Genomic DNA, 23,144 nt, shown 5'->3' with positions numbered 1-23,144 from the left:
CTTGAAATATGTGTTAACTACTTATATTAAACAATCTATTGCATCTTGTATTTAGCTCTGAGTACATTTCCCAGACCTGAAGACAAGATCTGTGGAAGCTCAAAAGCTTGCCTCTCACAGAAGTTGGTCTAATAAAAGATATTACCTCACCCACCTTGTTTCCCCTATAAGAGGTTGTAACTATTTCAATATATTTTGTGTAATGCAGACCACAGAAGAATTGCTATACTATTTTACAGAATAAAACAGATTGAAATGGATGCCGATATGCTGATTTGTATGAGATACTGCAGGAGTGTCAAACATCCAGCCCACAGGCCGGATACAGCCTGCCAACCTTTTTGGTCTGGCCTTCCGCAGCATCGCGCGCTGCCGCGAGATTTCGCAGCATCACGCGCTGCCACCAGAGGGTACACTGCCACGAGATCTGTGTACTCTGGCAGCAGCGCATGGAGCACTGTGTGCATGACAATAGTAACAACAGTTGCCTTTCAGTAAAAGATAGGTAAGGGTACCTGGTGGTGTTGGATCACTGAGCTATAATTTTATTTTAATCTAGGCAAAATATTCTCTCACTCCAACTTGAATGAAATACTTATATAAAATTAGGGGTACTATGCAAGTTGAACAGCACTGTAAAATAAGCCATGTTACACAGAAGGCAGATCACAGTATTTAGGTATTGTTCTGAGTAGAGAGCAGAGTAATTCCACACTGAACAAGGACCCTGTTTCCTCCCTTCTCCATTTGTGGAAATGTGTGTTCTATTGACCTCAACGGGTATTGAATCAGTCTCAAAGGGAGCAAGACTATATTTGTCTTTGGCGCTTATACAAGATGCATGGGCTAGGAAAGTGGCTCCTTGTATCCTGCACCTCACCCAGTCACTCCACTATGCCAGGGACAGTCTTGTGCCAAAAATGGTGTTTTTACAAGAAAACATTCCAACAGTCATGTTGCAATGCTGGGGTTTACTGGTATCTACCACAAGCATATATTTTATATATAGGGCCCTACCAAATTCACAGCATGAAAAATGCGTGTCAGACTATAAAAATCTGGTCTCTCCAGTGAAATATGGTCTTTTGTGTACTTCTACCCTATGCTATAGGCAGTATTTCTCAAACTGGGGTTCCAACCCAAAGGCTATTGTAGGTCGGTAGCGGTGCGGCCACCCTTACTTTTGCACTGCCTTTAGAGCTGGCTGGCCAGAGAGTGGCGGCTGCTGGCTGGGCATCCTGCTCTGAAGGCAACACCACCACCAACAGCAGCACAGAAAGGTGGCAATACCATACCATGCCATCCTTACTTCTGCACTGATGCTGATGGCAGTGCTGCCTTCAGAGCTAGGCACCCAGCCAGCAGCCGCCACTCTCTGGCCACCCAGTTCTGAAGGCAGCGCAAAAGTAAGGGTGGCAATACCATGACCTTTCTTAACCCCTTTCGGGTCAGGACCACCAGTTTGAGCAACGCGGACTTAAGGGCTTTTACATGTTTATATTTTGCTGTTTTAAAATAAATATTCAGATTTGTTACAACAACGTGAAATTTAAGATTTAAATATCTGAAACCATGAAATCCAAGATTTTTAAAATGCTATGACTGTGAAATTTACAAAAATGGATTGTGAATTTGGTAGGGCTATGTTTCTACAGTATACTGTTCATGCAAAAATGTGTAACAAAAGCTGCAGAGTTGTTGTAATGAAATTGAATAACTTGTATTACAGGAAACATTGGAGCTAGAGTCAATATGAAAAAAGAGTCCATTTAGTGAATGGAAGTGCATATACACAGTCCCCATTGCTATGACATATAGGCTCCTCACAATAATTAAAAAGGAACCGTAAAAATATCAGTCAACCCAACTGAAAATTCAAAAATAAATTAGCCAAGGAAACCTGATGGTGTGCAGACATTGGTAAAATGCCACTGGTTAAAAGCCTCGTTGAAAAGAAGTTTGCCAGACCTAGGTTCTGACCCACGATTACAGAGAACAGTTTTCATAAGTAAGGTCCCTCAAATAATTTGAGTGCTTGCTGCCACTCCTGCGGGGTAGAATTTCAGGAAACCACAAAAGAAGTCACCCAACATATTCTAACCAACATGACAAATTCACTTATTAATGGTGAGCTTCAAAGTAAAAATAAATACCTTAAACCCTTAAAATGCTTTCTTTATGATGTACACAAACAGTTTTATTTTAAAAATTCTGCTTATCTTTTACATGACTAATAATAGGAACCTCAGGATCATCCCTTTACATCAAAAAAGGGATAAAAAGGTAGAAATGCCATCTTTTTCACTTTGCAGTTCACTTCTTAAACTTTTTCTTTTAAAATTGTTTCTCTTCTTCACTGAAACTGAGTATTCTCTTTATTTGGTCAGTTATTTAAATTGAATTTAGAAATTATAAAAATTTTAAAATAAATTGTATTTAAAGACTAACTTATGCAAGCAAGCTATGCTCTAAAAACAAAATCTGAAAGCCAAAAATGAATTACCAGCAAAGAAGGAGAAGGAGGAAGAAGCAGCTGAAATAAGATGATGGTTGCCAGGGAGGAAAGAGATGAGCAGTGAAGCTAAAAGCATAAGGAAGGCCTAGAGAGAAAAAAAAAAAAGAAAAAAAAATATTTAGGAAGAAAAAAATAGGAAGCTTAAACACTAAACAAGTTACAAGAATCTCAATCAGGAGAAATTTCTAAAGTGCCTGTTCATAAATAAAAGATAGAGATATAGGAGGCAAAGCCACGCACACAAATAGTTTGACATCCACATCAGGAACTCATCAATATACTAGCAAGCTTACTGTGTAGCTAAAGACAACATCCTTTACAGAAAATGTTAAATTGAGATCCCCTCTGTCCATCCCTGATGCACATACACCTACAGGTAGAAGTTAAGACACTGTGCACTTTTCAAGAAGCATAGGGAATAACCTCAATGCCCTGTCCCTCCCTTATAAAACAAGTTCTAATGTTGAAGGTTGAATGTACATGAGCTATTTCTCGATGCATAATGACTTATCTGTTCTCATACTCAATATTTAAACTAGAAAAGAAGCAAATACAGTTCTATGATTCACAGAATTACTTACTATAAGCTAAAGGAAATATGTGACAATGTTTGACCTATCAAGCCCAATTATAGACATTTTTATTATAAATATAATTACAGAAATTAATGATCTACAGTTAGCAGCAAGAATGATGGAGGTTAGAAGCTATTACTAAAGTTAGAAAAATTCTATTTCTTAAACTACACACTCTCTAAACAGTGATTATAGCTATAGAGGAGAGAGAGTAGATAAAGAAACAAATAAAATAAAATATAAAACCCTATTCTTCCATTCAGCATCTTATATGAAAACAAAAGTCACAAATTGAGGTTACCTATTAATACTGTCATTTGCTGCTTGGATCCCACTGTCTATTTGTAGTACTGTTTTATAATCAACATATGCCTGCCGATATCGCTCCACAGACTCGTATGCCAATGCTCGTCGTAGAAGAGGTTTAAGGGAAAATGGATGAAGTTCCAGAGCTCTTGAGAATTCAAAAAGACAAAAAGATTATAAGCAGTGCAGGAATGAAAATAGAATTGTCACGTAAATCTAATGAAGCTATCCAATGATATAAAGAACTATACATAGTATGTCCATAATTTAATTTTGGGGTTATCTTGACCAATTAGGAAAGCAGATCTGGAGTGGTTTATTAAGAACTAAAAACCCCAAATGGGATTGCAGCCATGTACATGCTAGTGTATTTTATTACAATTTATTCAACTTAAATTTGTTAACTTGGTCTGGTAACCTACTCCCTCCACAGTGAACATATTTAAGGCCCATGATACTCTACAGCATCTTAATGTGGATGGTTATTCTGCTTAATCTTAATGGGATGATTATTTTGCTAAAGAGGTATCAAGATGTGTGGATCTCAATCTTATGCTCATTCTGTCTGTTTGTTCCTCTAACAGCTTTCAGTTCCTCCTTAGTTGTAAAACATGAAGAAAATATTTAACAATAATACATGCAGTACACCACTGCCTGTTGGCTGTGAGCAACGGAGGCTAGCATGCAAGGAAATAACTGTTTTGACATGTTGTCTCACAGATGCCATGGCTGCTGACACTACCAGGCAGCAAGCTCAATCCCTAGTGCAGGGCAATGAGCACTCCTTCTAAATTACATGGATTGCTCTAGTGACATAATGGGCGCACAAAATGCCCATAAAAGCATTATTATTTAAAAAGTGTCTTTTGTTAATGGAACAATAGGAGTATGGATTCTAGGCAGCTAGATGTTAGGATATGTAACTGCTGTATACATCTAACTAATGAAGACAGTTATATTTAAAAGCTTTCAAGATCTCTTTTACTGCTAAGTACAGTTTAGAATTGCAACTATGCATCACTCCATAGTACTTACCAAGGCTCAGCTATTGATTTTAACTATCTTTTAACTTTAACAACACTAACCAATTTTCAGGTTCATAACACCTAGAAATTCTGTGCAATCTAAAGAATGGATTCAAAGTCAAATGGAAGGGGTCCATTTCTTGGGGACTACAGCAACTGGGAGGTAAAACTAGCTAGCAGGCACTTCCCAGGGTATAGCTGGAGGGTAACGGCAGCCAGGTGGCAGATCTTGCCATAGCAGTAATATGGAGAAGTCAAAGCTAGTATAACGGAGCTACAACCTGCCTTCCACAGACAAAGGGTAAATTACTCCAAACCAAGCCCTCAGAGAAAAGGAGCTAATAAAGGATTCCTGGAAGACTCTCAAGAAACAAATATTAGAAGAGAAATGTGCAAAACATTTTTTGGGTTTTTTTGGTTTTTTTTTACATCAAGAGTACAAGCACTATCCCATCCAGGGCCTTGCTGAAGTCAATCACAAACCATTCTTACGCCTTGTCCATTTCTGTTGTGCTGCCTACAGCGAATCTATTTGACAAATATACTTTTAAAAAAAATATTGTTTCTATTTCCCATTCTTTCTAACTTCTGTCTACTTGCTGTCTCTATGCCTTGTGGCAGGAACCATACCTCTCTGTCTATAGGTCTGAAGTAAATAGGCTGAAATTCAATAAGGACAAATGCAAAGTACTGCATTTAGGAAGGAACACACATACAAAATGGGAAATGACTCCCTAAGAAAGAGTACTGCAGAAAGATCTGGAACTCATAGTGGATCACAAGCTAAATATGAGTCAACAGTGTAACATTATTGCAAAAAAAGCAAATATCATTCTACTAATACATCCCAGGAGTGTAGTAAGCAAGACATGAGAAGTAATTCTTCTGCTCTACTCTGCGCTAATTAGACTTCAATTGGAATACTGTGTCCAGTTCTGGGCGCCACATTTCAGGAAAGATGTGGACAAACTGGAGACAGTCCAGAGAAGAGCAACAAAAATTATTCAAGGTCTAGAAAACATGACCTATGAGGGAAGATTGAAAAAACTGAGTTTTGTTTAGTCTGGAGAAGAGAAGACTGAGGGGGGACATGATAACAGTTTTCAAGTACATAAGAGGTTGTTATAAGGAGGAAGGAAAAAATTGTTCTCCTTAACCTCTGAGGATAGGATAAGAAGCAATGGGCTTAAATTGCAGCAAGGGTGTTTAAATTGGACATTAGAAAAAACTTCCTGTCAGGGTAATTAAGCACTGGAATAAATTGCCTAGGGAGGGTGCGGAATCTCCATCACTGGAGATTTTTAAGAACAGGATAAACAAACACCTGTCAGGGATGGTTTAGATAATGTTTGGTCCTGCCATAAATGCAGGGGACTGGACTAGATGACTTTGTGAGGTCCCTTCCAGTCCTACGATTCTATGATTCTACACAGAAAGTGTATAGCATATTATGGGTACTACCATAAATTAATATTATGTTGATGATGATGATAATATGGGTTTCCACTTAGTGGGAATACAAAAAGACAGGTTCATAGTATTGTTTTCAATGGGAGAATTATACTCAAAGAACCAGAACAAACAAACAATTTATTGCTGTAATGTTGTAACTTTATTTGGTCAGTAAATGTCTGTCTTTTTCAACTATCTTACCTCTTCACTAATTACACTAAAGTTTAAATTATACAGCATATTAGAAAGTATATGAAAAAAATACTGCTCATCCTAAGAAAGTCTACCATATGCTTTAGGAGTTATCTATTACATACTAGCAGCTTAATTAATAAAAACTCAAAGCTAAATCTATGTTAATATATCTAGTTATTAATATTTTTATACTACAGTTGTGTATGTGTCACATTGTGGGGTGAAATCCAAACCAGTGAACTGTTGGGCCATCTCTTACCCTGTAACCCTGAATGCGTCACAATGCCTTGTCACTGTGACTCTCTGCCTGGGACACCCACTGTCAGCAACAAGCATGCACTCATGTCTACATTTTGGGTAGCCCTGGTCCAATGCTTTATTCCAGGAGCCTGCCTGGTAAGATGGCACCCCACTTTCCACTCATCCGGATTGCACCCCAGAATGTGACAGCATGGCATTAAAAAAGAAGAAATTTGTTTGGCTAATGAGAGCTCTGACTGCATGGAATCCTGTTTAACCCCTAAAACCTTACATTAATTAATCACTGCATATGAAATACAACAGAAGACATTAATTCTAGCTCAGTTTCTGAACATAGTTGTAACAGTTTGTGAATATGCTGAATGTATGTGCAAAATCATTTCTACTTTAAATGTGCTTAAAAATGGTTTCAAACAAGGTTATTGTCCTAGGGTGAAAAGAGACTGTATAAAATACCATGTAGCACTGACAAACAGTTAAATGAAAACAGGCTCTTTACTGAACGTTAACATTTTGTTAATTTAAGCCTTGCATGCATTTCTGTGTACATTTGGAAAAATTTAATTGCCTTTACACATCAACTTACAGAATATTCTTAAAATTACCTCTCCCCTAGTAGTAAGTGATTCACAACATATTTTAACAGATAAAGATTCAGGTCAATAGGACAAGGAACTAGCCCTTCCTTAGAATGACTCAGTTAAAATAGTATTTTAATAAAGAGAAATCAATTAAGAATATTTAATCATCAGTAGGAATGTTGTTTCTGTGCAAGGAAGAGTGCTATTTACCTGTTACAGTCTTGAATGCAGTCATTGCAGTTGCCTTCTTTGAGGTAACATGCTGCTCTGTTTGAATACAAGATACTTAAATCATCTCGACTTTGTACTCCTAAAATTATATGCAAGTACAATGAAAATTATTTAAACATCTTTTCATTAGAATTAAAATTCTAAAATATGTTTGAGTTACACTTTACTGCTGCAGTTTGCTGATGATGCAAAATTTCAAGGAGCTTTTGTTTATTCAGTATGTCACCTACAATACCCATAATTATTCTAATACGTGAACATATGCAAACGTCCCTGTCACTAAGAATTTTATCAGCCTTTCTACTCATTTCACTCTACTGAACCTTATATGAATCATTTTGTAAATTGATTTCATTATTCATCACAGAGGAATTTACAGTCCATCAGCTTCTGTCAGAAAACTGTGAATAGGCTACAATGATTAAATTGTGGTTCTTTTAAATAATAGCAATTTTACTTTTTTCATAAGGTATTACAACTCACCTAAATTGATGACATTTTCAATTGCCTCTGAATATCTGAGCAAAGCCTCTCCAAACTGTCCATTCCTAAATAACTCATTTCCTTCGCTTTTCAGTTTTGCTGCAGTAGGAAGAAGCAAATTAGAAATGCTTTTCCCAGTTGATGAAGATTCTGTCCCATGTGAAGTGGAGGTCTCCTTAACTTCATTGTTTTCATCCTTTTTTTTACCATTGTTTAGATAACCATTAACTTCACCTTCTTGGTCTGATAAATGCTCAGGTGTCTTTTTCTCCGATATGCCTTTTTTTACTTTACGCTCAGTGTACTCCCTGTTCTTCTGCGTCTCTGACATAGAGCCATCTCCTTTACTAGAAAACTTTTTTTGTACATTCCCCATTTCACTTTTAGTTGCAATCTCGCCTCCCAGTAGCACACCAGTTTCTACAAGGAAGTTAATCAACTAGGTTAGAATTTGCATCATCGGAAGAAACTATTGTAAAGACAAAGGAGGGGTGCGCTAGCAAAGTCCACTGCATAAAATATTTCAAGAATCTTCATTTATAAAAATTCATTTGCCACAGAAAACATGCTCTCAGAACACAGATTAATTTGTAGTAATAAACAGTTTGCAAAAGATACTAAGAAAGTAATACTGTTAATTCTGTTTTCTCCTTACTGATGAACAATTTATAATCCCCCTTGTTCTTAGGAAATGGAATGGTACAGAATTCACCTTGAACTTAACCATTTAAATACTGAATGTTAAATAAAAAGCAGATACTTTAATTTACATGAAAATGCAGATTCAGTTTTTCTATCAGCAAATCACAATTACCTGTCAAAATTAATATTAGCATCAAATTAAATGGTTTTACTGATATATATTTTTTCATGAACTATCTACCCATAAGAAGTCCCTGTGAATTATAACACAGAAGGGAGAAATTATTAATTTGTCCTCTTGTAATATATCAATGGAGCTCAAGAAAAAGAGGTTTCATATAAAAGGTAAACATAAGGACAAACTATAGCCTTATGCTATTTCAGATTAAAGATAAATAATGAAAATTAACCCTAAAATTAGCTTTAAAACAAATGTCCAGAAATTAAGAAAAACTACAAAATTACTGCATTGAATGTAACCTTGGACAATTCTTCATCTATCAGAATGACCTATCACCTTAGTATGTAGGTATTAATTTTAAACAGAAATTTTGACCCTTGAAAATATCAATAAGGCAATTGTTGATTTTTTTTGTATCTTGGTATCATCATTCTAGATGCTGGTTTTCTTTTTATCTTAACTGACATGCTGTGGTGCCCAAAGATCCCACAGGAATTTTTCATGCTCTCATATTTTTAAATATAGATTTCAGATGGTTCAAACTAGTCAATATTTCAAAAGATTATATAAAAATACATAATCTATGATGCCCAAATTGTTTCCAAATTAATTTTTTTTTAAAATTACCCAAATCAAACCAGAGAGGAGTGGAGTTATCATGATACAGAATAGAAAAATTGATTTGCCATCAGCCAAAACCTAGAGGATTCTATGTATTACCTAATAAGACGAGAAAATACCAATTCTTAAATCTGATGCAGGAAGCCAGGCAGTGGGGAACTGGGGAAGACTCTAGGCAAAAGTTTTACGGTAAAGCAGAAAGGGACACAGAGTAGCTTTGAGATAATTCTTTTTTTCCATATTCTAATAAAGTTTCTTGTTCAGCATCAGAAGAAAATGACTTTTTCTGTGATTCTTTACCATTGTCATATGAAACCTGGCAGAGGAGACAGGAACCAAGATACCCACTTTCAAGAACTTGGTGAACACTCAAGGTGCCACAGGCAAAGCAAAAGTAGGAATAACAGATGAGCTAGAATAGCAGATACGTCATATCAATTGTATGCAGTGTTATTGTAGCTATGTTGGTTCCAGGATATTAGAGAGACAAAGTGAGTGAGGTATTACCTTTTACTGGACCAACTCCTGTTGGTGAGAGAGACAAGCTTACCAACAGAAGTTGGTTCAGTAAAAGATATTACCTCACCCACCTAGTTTCTCTTTCATATCAATTGTTATTTTCAGAATGTGGAAGACAATATTCTGAGGACGAAGAGCAAAGAATCAGTTCTGATGAAAGATTACAGCATTTGGGATCACCTTGAGAAATATTATTCTACACAAGTGACAGCCTGTGTCCTAGCCATGGGAATGAAGAAGGTTACAGTCTTTCCTCCTAAACTGCACTAAGGAAGAGCTATTATTAACAACATCTACATGATAGTAGTGCTTAAAGGCCACTGTGCTAGTCAAGGTACAAACAAATAATAAATTACAGTCCCTGTGCCAGTTTACAGTCTAAAAAAAAAGACAAGACATAACAGGTGGATGAGATGAACAAATGCATTGCAATACGGGAGGGGCAACAAGGAAAATGATGGCCAGGATATCTAAGTAAGTAAATGAGGGCTAAATGTCTTGCTACAAGACATCACCATGTAACCCTTTTGCCTCTGCCTATTATTCTAATCTCCAATAGGAGAGCAACAAGTTATCACAGTAAAGTATTTGCAAGAAGGATCTCTATAAAGTATTCAGATTGGGCAGAGGGAGAATTCAGACATGGCATAAAGGCCTAAAAATGGAGCGGTTGCAGGTGCACCATAACATTTAACTGAAGGGCTGTGCCCTTCTCAATTATCAAGGACCCAGCAGTCCAGGGTAATGAAAAGCCATACTGGAAGTAAATGGGATAACAGTCCTCAAAATAATGGGGAAAAAATTAAAGTTGGTTCTGTGATCTTGGGTGTCACTGCAAAGTTAAAAAAAAAAAAAAAAGAATGGGCTAAAGATACAGTGAGAGTCAGACAGTCATACTGCTTACAACCTTTAAATTGCCAAGATCAGTAACCCAGATAACAATTACAAAGACAAACATACTACTTTTATCTCCACGGCCACTTTCATGTTCTTCTCCATTTCCTCCTCTTTCTTCATCACCATCCGATTCCTCTATATCTTGAATAAATATTCTTTTTCCTTTGGTCTGAATCTCAGATACAGGCTCTAAATCTTTCAGCTTCTGCTCAATATCGGACAGATTTTTCTGAAGGACAGTAATAGCAATTTTAGAAGTCTTAAAAAAAATTAGCATTCAGATAGTGCTTTACCTTTGCAAAGGACTTTCCAGTCTCTAAATAATGCCTACAACACGCCTGAGAAGTAATCACTCAGTACTACCTCACAAATAAGGAAACAGAGATAGGTTAAATGATTTCTTCAAGACTAAATAGTGAGTCAGTTTCAGACCTGGGATTAGAACTAAATTATTTCTAGCTCCCATTCCAATGTTATATCCAATGCCTACTGCATATAAACATTATACAAATCCAAAGGTACCATTTGTTAATAAATTCTTTGAAACATAGATTGCGTTTACCTCTGAGTGAAGACAATGCAATAATGACAATAGAGCCAACTGGCATGGTCTATCTCAAGGAGAGAGACTAACCGATTTAAGGCCTAAGGACTATTACACTGGAACTTTAGAAAAGACTTAAAAATAATTTAATCAAAATCAACAGTATGGAGAGCCCAATGTCTGCTGGGGACTTTTGTTTTCTTTAAAAAAAGTTAAACTAACAGCTGGCAGCAATCATAGAAAATGATAATTTCTTGCAGAGTCTAGTAGAAGTGCACTGCTGACTGACGAAAAGTTATGCTGAAGAGGAGCACGATCTTGCAAGAACTACAATTCTGCCATTTATTTCATCATCATAACCATATGAAAAATACTAGAGGAATTCTAAAGCTGCTAATTTCCGTTTGTAAAAAGCTCCTAAAAGGCTAGATTGGACATGTGTCCTAGAAGTTACAGCTAATTATTAGAATTCAAGAAAAATTTTGTTCCAATTATCAACTGTGTCACTAATTTGCATACTCTTGGGCAAGCCACTTAACTTAATCAACCCAACTGTAAAACTTGCTAAAGCAAGACTTCTCAGCAAAGCAAGTGCCTCATTTGAGTAGAGCTATCCTGATTATATATTTTCTTCCTTTCTTCTACCATCCACATTCTGAGATTGCCAGGAGAACACCCCATTGTGGAATTCACACATTTTTGACTATACACGCTCTCTCTACACTAAGTCTCTACTAAAGAAAAATAATAAAATTTGTTTTTATCTTTTAAAACACACCACCTTATTCTGCTAAACAAATATGAGTGCAATATCTTTCTGGTACTTAATGCACATGTTTAACTTCTGATGTCTGAATGATACTATTAAGCCAAAAGGTAACAGCTGAATTTCTGATTTATCTGATACCTAAATGACCACTTAATGTCACCATGACCACACACACAGAAATAAAATCTGGCAAAACATTTGCCAGACTTTGCCACATTCCTATTTAATTCTAAGAAAACATTACTATCACAAATTTCCACAGTAATAATGAGATTGAGGCACAGCAAAATCTTGCTAATTTGCACTGACGGGTAGTCTAGGCACTCAAATCAACAGCCTCCTACTATAGATATGAGAAGGCTGCAGGCCAGGCGTTCACAGTGAAGGAACTTCAGCTCTGGAGCAAACTTCCTACGTTGGTCCAACAAAACCCTTAGTTTGTTGACTTTAAGGGCATACTGGCAAGGACAATATATTTTCCAGGGCTTTGGAGACAGGGGTGGGTCAGAGCGTTAACTGTTATGGATTTATTCTGTAAATTTTATGTTTTGATACTGTGCATGGATTTAGGGCCTGATCCTGTAAGACATCAGAGAGCCTAGTGCACTCCACACCCATGAGAGTCAATGGGAATTGAGGGTGTTTAACACCCTCCAGAGGTGCTCAGCACCTTGCAGGATGATCAGGACATTAAAGCCTGTGATAACTATTGGAAACCATGGGAAACTACTTATTTTGGGAAATTAACAAGTAAAATTAAACAAGATATGAAATTTTAGTATAATATCAGATCTAACCACAGTTGTTTTTACCAAATCTTTTCTGAGAAGTGGAGAAAGATTGCCATTGTGTGTGCATGAAATACAGAGAAAGGAGAACAGTAAAGTGTGAATTACTGAAGTTTAATTTTACTGTTATTGATAATTCCTAGTAAAATGTAAATATTAATAATGGCAAAGAGACAAGATAACAAGCTTTAGTTTTTTGGGGATTTTTTGGGAGAGGGGGAGAACCTCACAGAAATGATTCAGCAGTGCCTCCTCTACCACTGACTATATGACTGGGCATATAGATCAGTCACGCGTTTTTATTATAATTACAATCTCATCTGTAATCGCAAACAGAGGATTATATTGTTTAGGATGCATTTTAAAATATAGTCATTAAAAATAATATATATTAATGTTTTAACAAGTATTTTGAGCTAGACTCTTATGATTCATATTTGTATATTTGCCATTATAAAAAATGCAGAAGCTCAGCCCTCAATATAAAGTAAATTCATTCAGAAAAGAGAAGTCAGTTCGCCAAACAGAACTTTAGTGGAGTTTGCCTGAATAAAAAGTGAGTAAAGATATATGTCTATTATACTATAGTATATCATTTTTATCTTGTGCATTTACATCAAACACATAATACAAGCAACATGCACCTTGCTCTATAAACACACATTTGAAATACAGTTACCTTAGCTATGGCATTTTCTGGTTCAACATGTAATACTTTGGTCAAATCCTCTATAGCTGCCTGATAATTCTGTAGATGCTTGTGTACAGCAGCACGGCGCATAAGAGCTACAAATTAACAGATTTATTAATTATTTATATTGTACTGTTCTAAATGATACAGCAGACTACAATTAATTCACATTTAATTAGAGAAACTACAGTGTAAAGTGTAAAACAATTCTGCATTAAATTTCATAAAGCCTTGCATCCACTTCACAATGGCTATGTTTTAAGTTACTGATTTTTTTCCTGATCATGTAATTTGATGACATACCCTACATTTATATGGTGACATATGAACTATTATTCCTCTTTTAATTTTCCAATCTGTCCCACTCTCTCCATGTAAGTTTAGTTAGCTGCTTTCAAACACCTTAATAAGAAAGCAAGCAATGAGCACCTTTCACTGCTGTTTAATGCAGCTCTTAAGCTTGTTAAAAGAGGTGCTTTTCTGTGACTAGGAAACAGTGCATGTCACCAAGATGAGGTGGCTAACAATCACCATTCTGAAAGCCTGATCTGATCAAACATCAGCCCAGTATTAGAATACTGATCAACAAGGATAGGCAACACAAACCTGCACTAATCCCCATTTAAACTAGCACAGGTGGAGTTAATCTGGGATTTTTTCCCCCACATTTCAGGTCTGATAACTGAAGTCAACAGAAAGACCTCCCATTGATATGAATGGATGCTAAACCAGGCCCACCAAAAATATAAAATAAAAAATAAAGACTTTTCACTAGAAATAAAATCTCAGAAATGCCAGTTTATATTTCACCTTTTAGATTGCCAGGCTCCAAATCTAACACTTTCTCACAATCCTGAAAAGCATTATGCCAGTTTTGTAGTTTGATTTCTGCTTGAGCTCTATTATTATATGCTGCCACTGTGGGCAATACCGATATGCTCCTGTAAAAGACAAGACAAAGTGAGCTATATGCTAGAAAGAAAACAAGAGTATATAAAATCTTCATTAAAGTCAGCTTTAAATTGTAAAGTGTTATAATAAAATTAAAATGACTAAGCAATTCAATTTCAACTAGAGGACTGTGAAAAAGTACATCAGATCCATTTATTTTAAAATCATGGCAACATAGAAGAACTGCATCAAAGCATGCAATGTGCAAAAACCATTTAGAGAACTTCGAGGCTCCTAATCTCTTATTCAATCTTTCTTGTAAATTATGACAACTAAAATAAAACCTACTTTCTATTTGGGAAAAAAGACGAAAGTGCAGTATAGAATAATCACATTATATAACCTTATTCTATATAGCATTATGTTAGATAGGACTGTAGTCACTTAAAATTGCTTTCAATCCACTCTAAAACACACTTTCTTCAAATTTCATGAATTTATAAACTTCAATAAATAACTGCCATACTGGATCAGATCAGTAGTCCATTCAGCATAGTATCCTGTCTCTGATAGTGACCAATGCCAGATGTTTCAGATGAAGGTAGAAGAAAAACCAAAACAAAACATTGTGGTCAAATGTGGAATAATTTGTTCACTGGGGAAGTTTCCTATCCCTGCAAATTAGTAGTTGGCTCAGGCCCTGAAGAATGAGAGCTTATGTTCCTTCTATAAAAATAAAATAAATAATAAAAATCTTATATAATGCAACTGTAGATGTTCTTGATATCCACATTATACCCAAAAAAACTACATTAAAAAAACATTAAAGTTGCAAAGTCAGTTACAAAAGACAGAAAACACCAGAATTAAGGTCGCCTGTGCGTTCTCTTGTATGTATGTATTATGATAACCTGTTTAATTATTTGATCACATTCTATTTTTTCAACGAGACCCTGCCTCATTCAGTGCACAGAATGAATGATGCTCAACGAATGGGTATCCAGTCAATATTTATTTTTATCCTCATCATTTCATGTGTAGCCCCACACCTTATTTATTGCACACCAGTCTACACTGAGCACAGAATAATTAATTTTCTTATAGGCTTTTCTGTGGTGGTCTCATCATAGTATCTTAGTGCTTTATATATTTAATCGATTTATCCTGACAAGAACCCTTATGAGGTGAGGTGATATTATTATTCTCATTTTACACATAGGGAAATGAGGCACAGAAATTAAGACCAAAATTGTCAAGTGTCCACAAATTTTGGATGTCCAGTTTAAGAAGCCTACAGCCTGACTTTTTTTTTTTTTTTTAAGTGCTCACCATTTTATAGCACTTCATATGTTCAGAGCATAATTCCTACTGACTTCAGTTGCAGCAGTGAGCACTCAGCACTTCTGCAAATCAGACCCAGGTGTCTCGAACTGCATACCCAGAAAATGAAACACACAGTGGCCACCTTTGAAAATTTTGCTTTACAGATTTGCCCACGATCACACGCTAACTCTGTGGCAGAAGCAGGGATATAATCCAATTCTCCAGAGTAGCATTCAAATGCCTTAACCACAAGACTATCCTTTATGTTCCTGCAGTTCCCTACCACACATCTTCCAACCTCTGTAACAAATGAGACAGGAGGCCCACAGGTAACAGCTTCATTCACTATACAACCTGATTCATTTTCAAAGCATAGTCTATCCTGTGCTCTTAATGAGGCAACGATCCTATAGAAACCCAGCATCATTTTGTATCCCAGTACTTTTGCATTCTTGACCACTACATATCAGAGAGGATGTTCTAATGGAGCTGTCCACAATAATGTTCAGTCATTTTCCTAAGTAGTTAATACTTACATTAGAACCCAACAGTGTATTAGTAGTTGAAATTATTCCTACCAATATACATTAGGTTGCATTTGTCAACAATGACTTTCATTGAGCACCATGCTATTCATCCACACTTTTGAGAAGTCCCTCTAGTCTTGAATAACCTAAATAGTTTTGTGTCATCTGCAATTTTTGCCAGCTCACTCTTCACCCATTTTTCCTGGTCACCAATAATAATTAATCAACATGTAGAATCTTGAGGTACCCCAATGTGAAATTTTTTGCCATTTTTGAAAGTTGATCATTTGTTGCTTCAACAAGAAATACCTTTAACTAGAGTGATATACACATAATATTAATAATGACGAGAAGTAAAATAATGGTTCAGATGGCATTAACTCACCGAGTGTAATAGGTCACTGCTTCTTTATAATCCCCAATGGCAAAAGCTTCATTACCCTTTTCTTTTTCACGGTTAGCAATAAAAATTCTCTCTTTCTTAGTCATACCTAGAACATAACCTTTAGATATGAAAACAGCTAACTATTTACAGATGCAAAATATGACTTTTAACATAGAAGTATTTTAATTTAATTATATTGTGTACATAGGTTTAAAAAGAAAGTGGACGACAAGACAACCTCTTTTTTAAGACATGTTTTTATAACATGGTCCATGTTAATAAAAGAAGTTTAAAAACTCCTAAAATGAAACAAAGGGAATTTTTTTAGTGTGTATATTTCAGGATAAAAGATTTTATGAGGCTATTTTGTATTCAGCAATGTTCAAGTGACTAGAACACATTTTCAAGACTCTTCTGAGTGGAAAATTTGCCCTGAAATTTTCAGAGATGAACAAAGAGTCCAAGGGCAGAGAAAATTGTGTATGCATTAGAAAGGTAATACTCTGAAAAATTTGTGCCTCTTGGAAGCATTTGCAACAGGACTTAAGACCCTTGCCACCTCTTCATGCCATCTATAAAATCTTAGTTGATTATACTGGAGTTTAAATAAGTAAATAAAGTAAGCACTGGGATGCCAAATAACAAATTCACTCTGTAGATACATTATATATACTGTACAGGAAAAAATGGGCTTAGTGTCTTTGCAATTTTCTTCCATTATGAATTATTATTAAACACAGAGTATAATTACACAAAACATTAAACTGATATTTAAAGATATTTCTATTGAAAATATTCTTCTTTACCAAAAGAGAACATGCTTTCACTTTGATAAGCTAACTATGTAGAAAAACGCTTTCAGCTGAACAACTGATCCTTCCGCAGTTGTAGTAGAAGCTAGCATGTTTGAAATAACTAGCACTGCAGAAGGATAATTTGTTTTGGCTAAAATCTGTTTCCCGCTTTGTTAGGACAAGCTTCTATCATCTGGCCATCTGAGGAAATGGGTCAATGTGTTGAAAGATGATGGGAAACCAAGTCATCTTGGAAAGGAAGCTGAATGATTGAGAAGGAGAACAAAGCAGAGCAATTCAGAGGTGAACAAGCACGCCTCACGTTAACTTGCAACCATTAACAGACAATAAGCAGAACTGGACTCTCTCACTAATGCATGCTGTCTTCTTGCTTATCACTTGTGTACTGTCCCAATTATTTTTATTCAGATAATTTAAAGACAACTGTGGTTGCAATACTCTTTTTATCCTTTAAAGCGTGCACGTGCATCCACACACACAACTAGCATACCAACATGTATGAGCAATGCTACAAGAACAAAGTAATACCAGCATTATAGAAGAAAAATTAAAATCTGTTTCAAGCTTCTACTGTTTTGTTTTGTATAAACAGTAAGTGGAAAGTGATTTTAAACTTTATGAGAATATCATAATTATGCCCTGATGTGTTCTTTATGTTCTTTGTTTACAATGGGATCTTGAGGCTATATTTTTCCTCAGCACCCCCAAACCCAATTTCTTAAGTTTATATTTAAAGCAAATCTTTTCCAACAAGCATTATTAGAAGATATATCACAATTTCTGCAAAGATGGCCCTTTTCTGGGATGACCAAGTAAGAACACTGTTTACTTTCCTGTGATGGTTGAAAAAAGCAAGGAAGAGATATACAGCAAAAGCATATTTTTCCTCTATCACGTTTCTTCAATTTGTATGAACATTCTACCGAGCAATATTAATTCTATATCTAATCAAAGAAAAGACAATTTTGATACTAAGTCACCATTTACCTGTTGTCTCTATTCTCTTCTCAATTACGGGTAAACTTGAATTAATATTGAAGCCTTCTTTTGAATTATTTTCTTCATAGCCCTCATCAAGTTTTGAACACTCCTTTTCCACATCAAACCTTAAAATAAAAAAAATTTAAAAAAACCTATACATCTATATTACATATACACTAAAATGCAGCAAAACAAGATTTCTTTACCCACAGAATGAGATATAAACTAAATTGGGCAAAGATTCTGTCAATCTGTTCAACAATCCAAAATTATTGAGGAGAAAATATAATTTTTTAAAACAATTTCTATCTCCTTTGTGTGTCTTTTTCCATGCTGTCCACTCCACATACTCTTCAAACTCAGTATGCCAAATAATGGCATTTTAAGAACCAAGCAAAATTCAAACTACTGTGTTTTAAAGGGCCAACCCTAAAAACTACAGAGCACTTGTAATTTCCACTGAAGACAACTGGATACTCTGCACTTCTCAGGAACAGACTCAAAAGTGATTTAATATTGCAACTGGAAGACCAAAGGGAAAACAATATTTTAGCCACCATTCCACAACTACTTTCAAGCTGCGTTTTTCAAAGATCTTTGATTAATTAATTTCAAGTAAATGTTATAGATGTAACACAATCCAACTAAAGAAAAGAAAGGCAGTCAGAACCACGTCATCCACTACCTACAAACAATGAAGACCTGGATGGGAAACAATTTCTCCATCTTGCAAAAATTTTCAAGATTTCAAAGTTTATTCTGTCCCAAACCTGGATGAAAAGTCAATCTTGAAAATAAATTTTGAAGCAAAAATTTTTAAAAAATTCAGATCGGGTCAATCAAAATGTTTCATTTTGACTTTGACCTTTTAAAAAACAGTTTTACCTTAAATTAACTAAAATTTCAACCTGAAAAGTCCTTTCAAACTGAAAAATAGAACTTTTTAATTTAGAAAATGTCAAATTTGAACCTATTATTTCCAAATGTTTTCAGAACAGGAAATTCATCAAAACAGACTTTTCCCCATGAAGAGTTTCCATTTCTATGAACTGGCATTTTCTGACAAAAAAAAGTTTTGTTGAAAAATTTCCAATCAGGTCTAATTTTAATAACTTTCAGTACACCCAATTAAATTCAAGAATTGGAAGACAGAATAGATAAGTAAAACTGAAATAAATATAAGAGATATTACACTGAAGTATTTTAAATACATCTTGTATTTTTCACAGCAATAAATGTGGCAGCTGCTTTCTAGTGTGTAGGTCAACAAGGAAAACAAAACCCCCCACTCCATTTATTCTTACACGCAAGTAACCTGGAACAGGTTATTTGAAACAAATTGACTGACAACTCAGAGTGCTACCGAACAGAGAGCACATGACCAAAGAATGAATTTCTGTAAAAATTATTTTTGGCAAACTATTTTCTAGTTCACATGCCAATACTAAAGTTCTGTTTTTGTAAACACTTACGCACGTAAGTAACTAATATGACCTTATAAAATGGTCAGATTCTGTATAAGACCCTGCTTCTGCAACTGACTGTGTGTGGGCAGGCTGGTGTGCCTGCACCAAGCCCAAGTCTATGAAGTCAATGGAGCTCAGTGCAGGAGTAGAAATCCATCTACTTGGTGTCTTAGTGCAGGAGTATGGCCTAAAGCACACAAACAACACATTAAAGAACATACAAAACAGTAGTAATGATTATTTTTTAAATTGTTAAGTAAAAATCACATTTTAAATTTCCTTACTTGTTTTATTAATATCTCCTTAGACTTTGAAGTCTTATATGATTAGAAATGAAATTTGAAAAATTAAATTATTTATTATTAATGTAGTCGGTTTACTTTTTAAGTCTACATATTCAGCTTGAACAAATACAATAGACTTTGCAGCTTCCTTTTTGTTCTCTGGTACTAGCTCCATGCTACATTGTTTGTATTGTAAAAGGAATGTTTATATTAAAACAAAAACAAATCTCACTCTATTTTTATAATTTCATGAAATATGTTAGGTGCATGAAACATTTCTCTTTTTAAAAAAATCTAAATTGGTACACATTACCTACTAGTGTTCTATTACAAAAATAAAGTAAAGAAGTTCAATAAGAAATTAAAAGTAGATGATTTAACATACTTGTCCCATTCCCTGTAATCTCGTGGTATATTTTTCTTCTTTCTTTGTCTATTTTCTTTGCTCTAAAAGGAAAAGAAATAGGCTAAGAATTAATTTTTTAACAAATTCCCTGATTGGCAGTTTTCTTTTTCATTCCCAGTTATTCTCATCTGGGCTCAACACTATTCATGTTTGGTCTTCAGCATATAGCTGTTTTCAAAACTTCACTATTTTTCAAGACTTCCCTAGTCCTGACATTTGTTTTAAGGAAAATCTTTTAGATATTTGATATTCATGATTCCAGCACTATAAACTCACTCATGCATCAATCATCAGGTTTCTTTTCAACCTGTAAGTACTAAATGTAAAACTGAAGGATAAATCATCCTAAATCACATGGTGAAACCTAAGGTAAGAAAACTCACTGAGGTTTCACTTGTGCAGTTATCCCCATATTGTTCCAGCATGAGGAGATGAAAACAGGGTTTTCCCTCTTGTGGATCCAGCCCCAAAAACATAAAAGCCCTCAAAAGACAGGCCCTCATGCTCTTGGGACCCTAGCACCTACATCCAAAATGGTAACCTCAATAGAACCACGTCACAGATATTTTGTTGATGATACCCCAACACCTACCTCCACAGGGGTTCCTTTGCACCCACGGGCTCCAATGGAAAGTTAAAAGTCTGACTGTATTAACTTTCTTCTGGTATTTGCACTAAATACAGGGAAAATAGTTCAGAATCACTATCCTGTAATACCCTACTTGAATGGGGCAGGAAATGGTTTTCCTTTCCCATATAAATTTCTGAGATTTCAGAAATATTCTCTTTCTGCTTTGGGATAAAACTTAGACCTTTCAAAAATTTTCACAACAAAACAGAGCAAGACTCACACCAGAACAGCCAAGTGGCTAAGAAACTCATCTGGCATGTGGGAAACTCAAGTTCAAGTCCCTGATCTGAACCATGCAGAGCAGAGACTTGAGCCTGGGTTTCCCACATCTCATGTGTGTATCCTAACCATTGGGTTACCATGGGGTGGAGGCTGGTTTGTCCATCTCTCTCTCATTTTAACCAGAAATTCAACCCTGAACCTGAGAAACTTTCCCTACAAAAGTTTCCTTAAAATTGATTCATTTCCATGAAAAGTTTCCATTTTATGAACTGACATTTTCCAACTAAAAACTGTTTTGCCAAAAAAAATCCCTGACCACCTTTATACCCTACCCACTCACCATGCAGGAATCACTGGGCCACCAGAAAGCCCTCTGCAAGGTACTAGAAAGTGGAAAGGGGAAATAGTGATGTAAAGGCAAACAGCTTCCCTCTCCTCCCCCCAGCCCATAAGAGGACTATTTGCATGTAGAAGGCTCTCTCTGTACGCAGATCACGGGATACAATCTGGCACATCATGATTTAACTCCAAGGGAAAGAAGAGTATGGCACTATAAAATACTAATTGCAAGTAAGTTCAAACTGTATCTAGTTACAGTTTCAGCAATAAGATCTAATACACAAAAAATATAAGATCCTGTTTTGCAAACTTGTACTCCTGGGTGCAGTCTCACTGATTTAGGTGAGGGTGAATTGAATAAAGATTACAGGATTAGTTCCACACTAGTTACTTGGTCTGCTTATCCATCGGATAAAATAAGAAATAAAAATATTTGGTCTGACACCAAATGATGTAGTTACAAATTCCATGCTGCTCTTGTGGATTTCCTTCTAGCAGACAGGAGAACTAGAAGCACTCAATCATATTATAAGATTATGTGGTGCTAGTACAAAGAAGAACTACACTATTGAGTGATCAGGCAGGAGAAGTTTGAAGTCTAATTATTGGATCAGGAATGACTTTTTCCAGGAGGAAAGGAAACCAAAGTAGTCACAATTGATTAAGCACCTGAATTATTAATTTTTTTGTCTCTGAGCTTTGATATTTCAAGGTTCTGAAGGTAAGTACATGCTGCACAAAAATCTTCCAATTAGTCCGATTATCTAGCAGTACCATAACTGCATTACCACAAAGAATGTCCCAAGTTCAAAACTCAGTTTCAGGTCCCTCCCACAAATACCACAAGAGGCTATGAGTATTGCAGTTTGCTAGTCCCAAAGGAAGGGACGTAGGGAACGGAGGTTGTATATAACTGATAATGCTACCGAGTCATCCCTCCTAGCTACATCCAGATCTCCTTGACTAGAAAGATGGTTGCCATAACACAGATAATTTGAGAGTGAAGGAAATAAAGCAGGATGAATTGTGAAAGTAAGAGTGTGTGCCATAGTTCCAAGCAGTGGGGAAAAACCCACATGAATAAATTCCATCTGCGAAGGGAGAACATGACCACTTCCACAGTGGTAAAAAAAAAAAAAAAATCAATAATTAAAAAGTAAAACAAAGCAAACCAGATTTTTTAAATTAAAATCAGAATTTTTTATTTAATTTCAATTAAATGTGTTTATTTTTTAAAAATAAACCTATTTCAAATTAAATTTGAAATTGAAAACCTATGTAAGGTATAAACTTATTAGAATCTATTAAAATCGTTTAAATAAACACAATTAAGCAGTATATGTTTGCTACCAAATTTTAAAGAAAGTCAAATCACTGAACTGGTGGAAGTCAATGGCTAAGCACCTGGACTCAGGGTTTGTTGAAGTGCTAAACCGGCTAGTGACAGCAGTAGCTTTTCTGCAGACAGAGAATATTTTCTTCATTTAAGTTCAACGACTACTTCATTCAAAGTTGAGAACCCAATTTGGAGTTGAAAAAACAGAAAAGCTTGTTTTCTTTTCCAATTTATGAATGAAAACTAGATGTGACAGAGTGAA

At 35.5% G+C, this 23,144-nt stretch overlaps 1 protein-coding gene across 2 annotated transcripts in view; it reads right to left on the bottom strand.

The window, feature by feature from the left end:
- SPAG1 (sperm associated antigen 1) overlaps positions 1 to 23,144 on the bottom strand; it is a 62,839-nt gene that overhangs the window by 33,176 nt on the left and 6,519 nt on the right. Inside the window, exons 5-13 of one of the 2 annotated variants that reach the window (XM_067537239.1) lie at positions 20,334 to 20,395; positions 18,205 to 18,323; positions 16,403 to 16,508; positions 14,087 to 14,217; positions 13,265 to 13,371; positions 10,548 to 10,713; positions 7,625 to 8,044; positions 7,121 to 7,220; positions 3,392 to 3,544 (exon numbers count right to left, since the gene is read on the bottom strand). In XM_067537239.1, coding sequence (XP_067393340.1) covers positions 3,392 to 3,544; positions 7,121 to 7,220; positions 7,625 to 8,044; positions 10,548 to 10,713; positions 13,265 to 13,371; positions 14,087 to 14,217; positions 16,403 to 16,508; positions 18,205 to 18,323; positions 20,334 to 20,395 — 1,364 coding nt within the window. The remainder of the gene's footprint in view (positions 1 to 3,391; positions 3,545 to 7,120; positions 7,221 to 7,624; positions 8,045 to 10,547; positions 10,714 to 13,264; positions 13,372 to 14,086; positions 14,218 to 16,402; positions 16,509 to 18,204; positions 18,324 to 20,333; positions 20,396 to 23,144) is intronic. The other variant, XM_067537247.1, reaches the window with a different exon arrangement.

This window comes from Emydura macquarii, unplaced genomic scaffold (genome assembly GCF_026122565.2).
Source record: "Emydura macquarii macquarii isolate MOO-44397 ecotype Brisbane River unplaced genomic scaffold, CSIRO-AGI_Emac_v2 contig_383, whole genome shotgun sequence".
Taxonomy (NCBI): Eukaryota; Metazoa; Chordata; order Testudines; family Chelidae; genus Emydura; species Emydura macquarii.
Note: the sequence above shows the minus strand (reverse complement) of the source record. Positions and strands in the feature narration are given on the sequence as shown.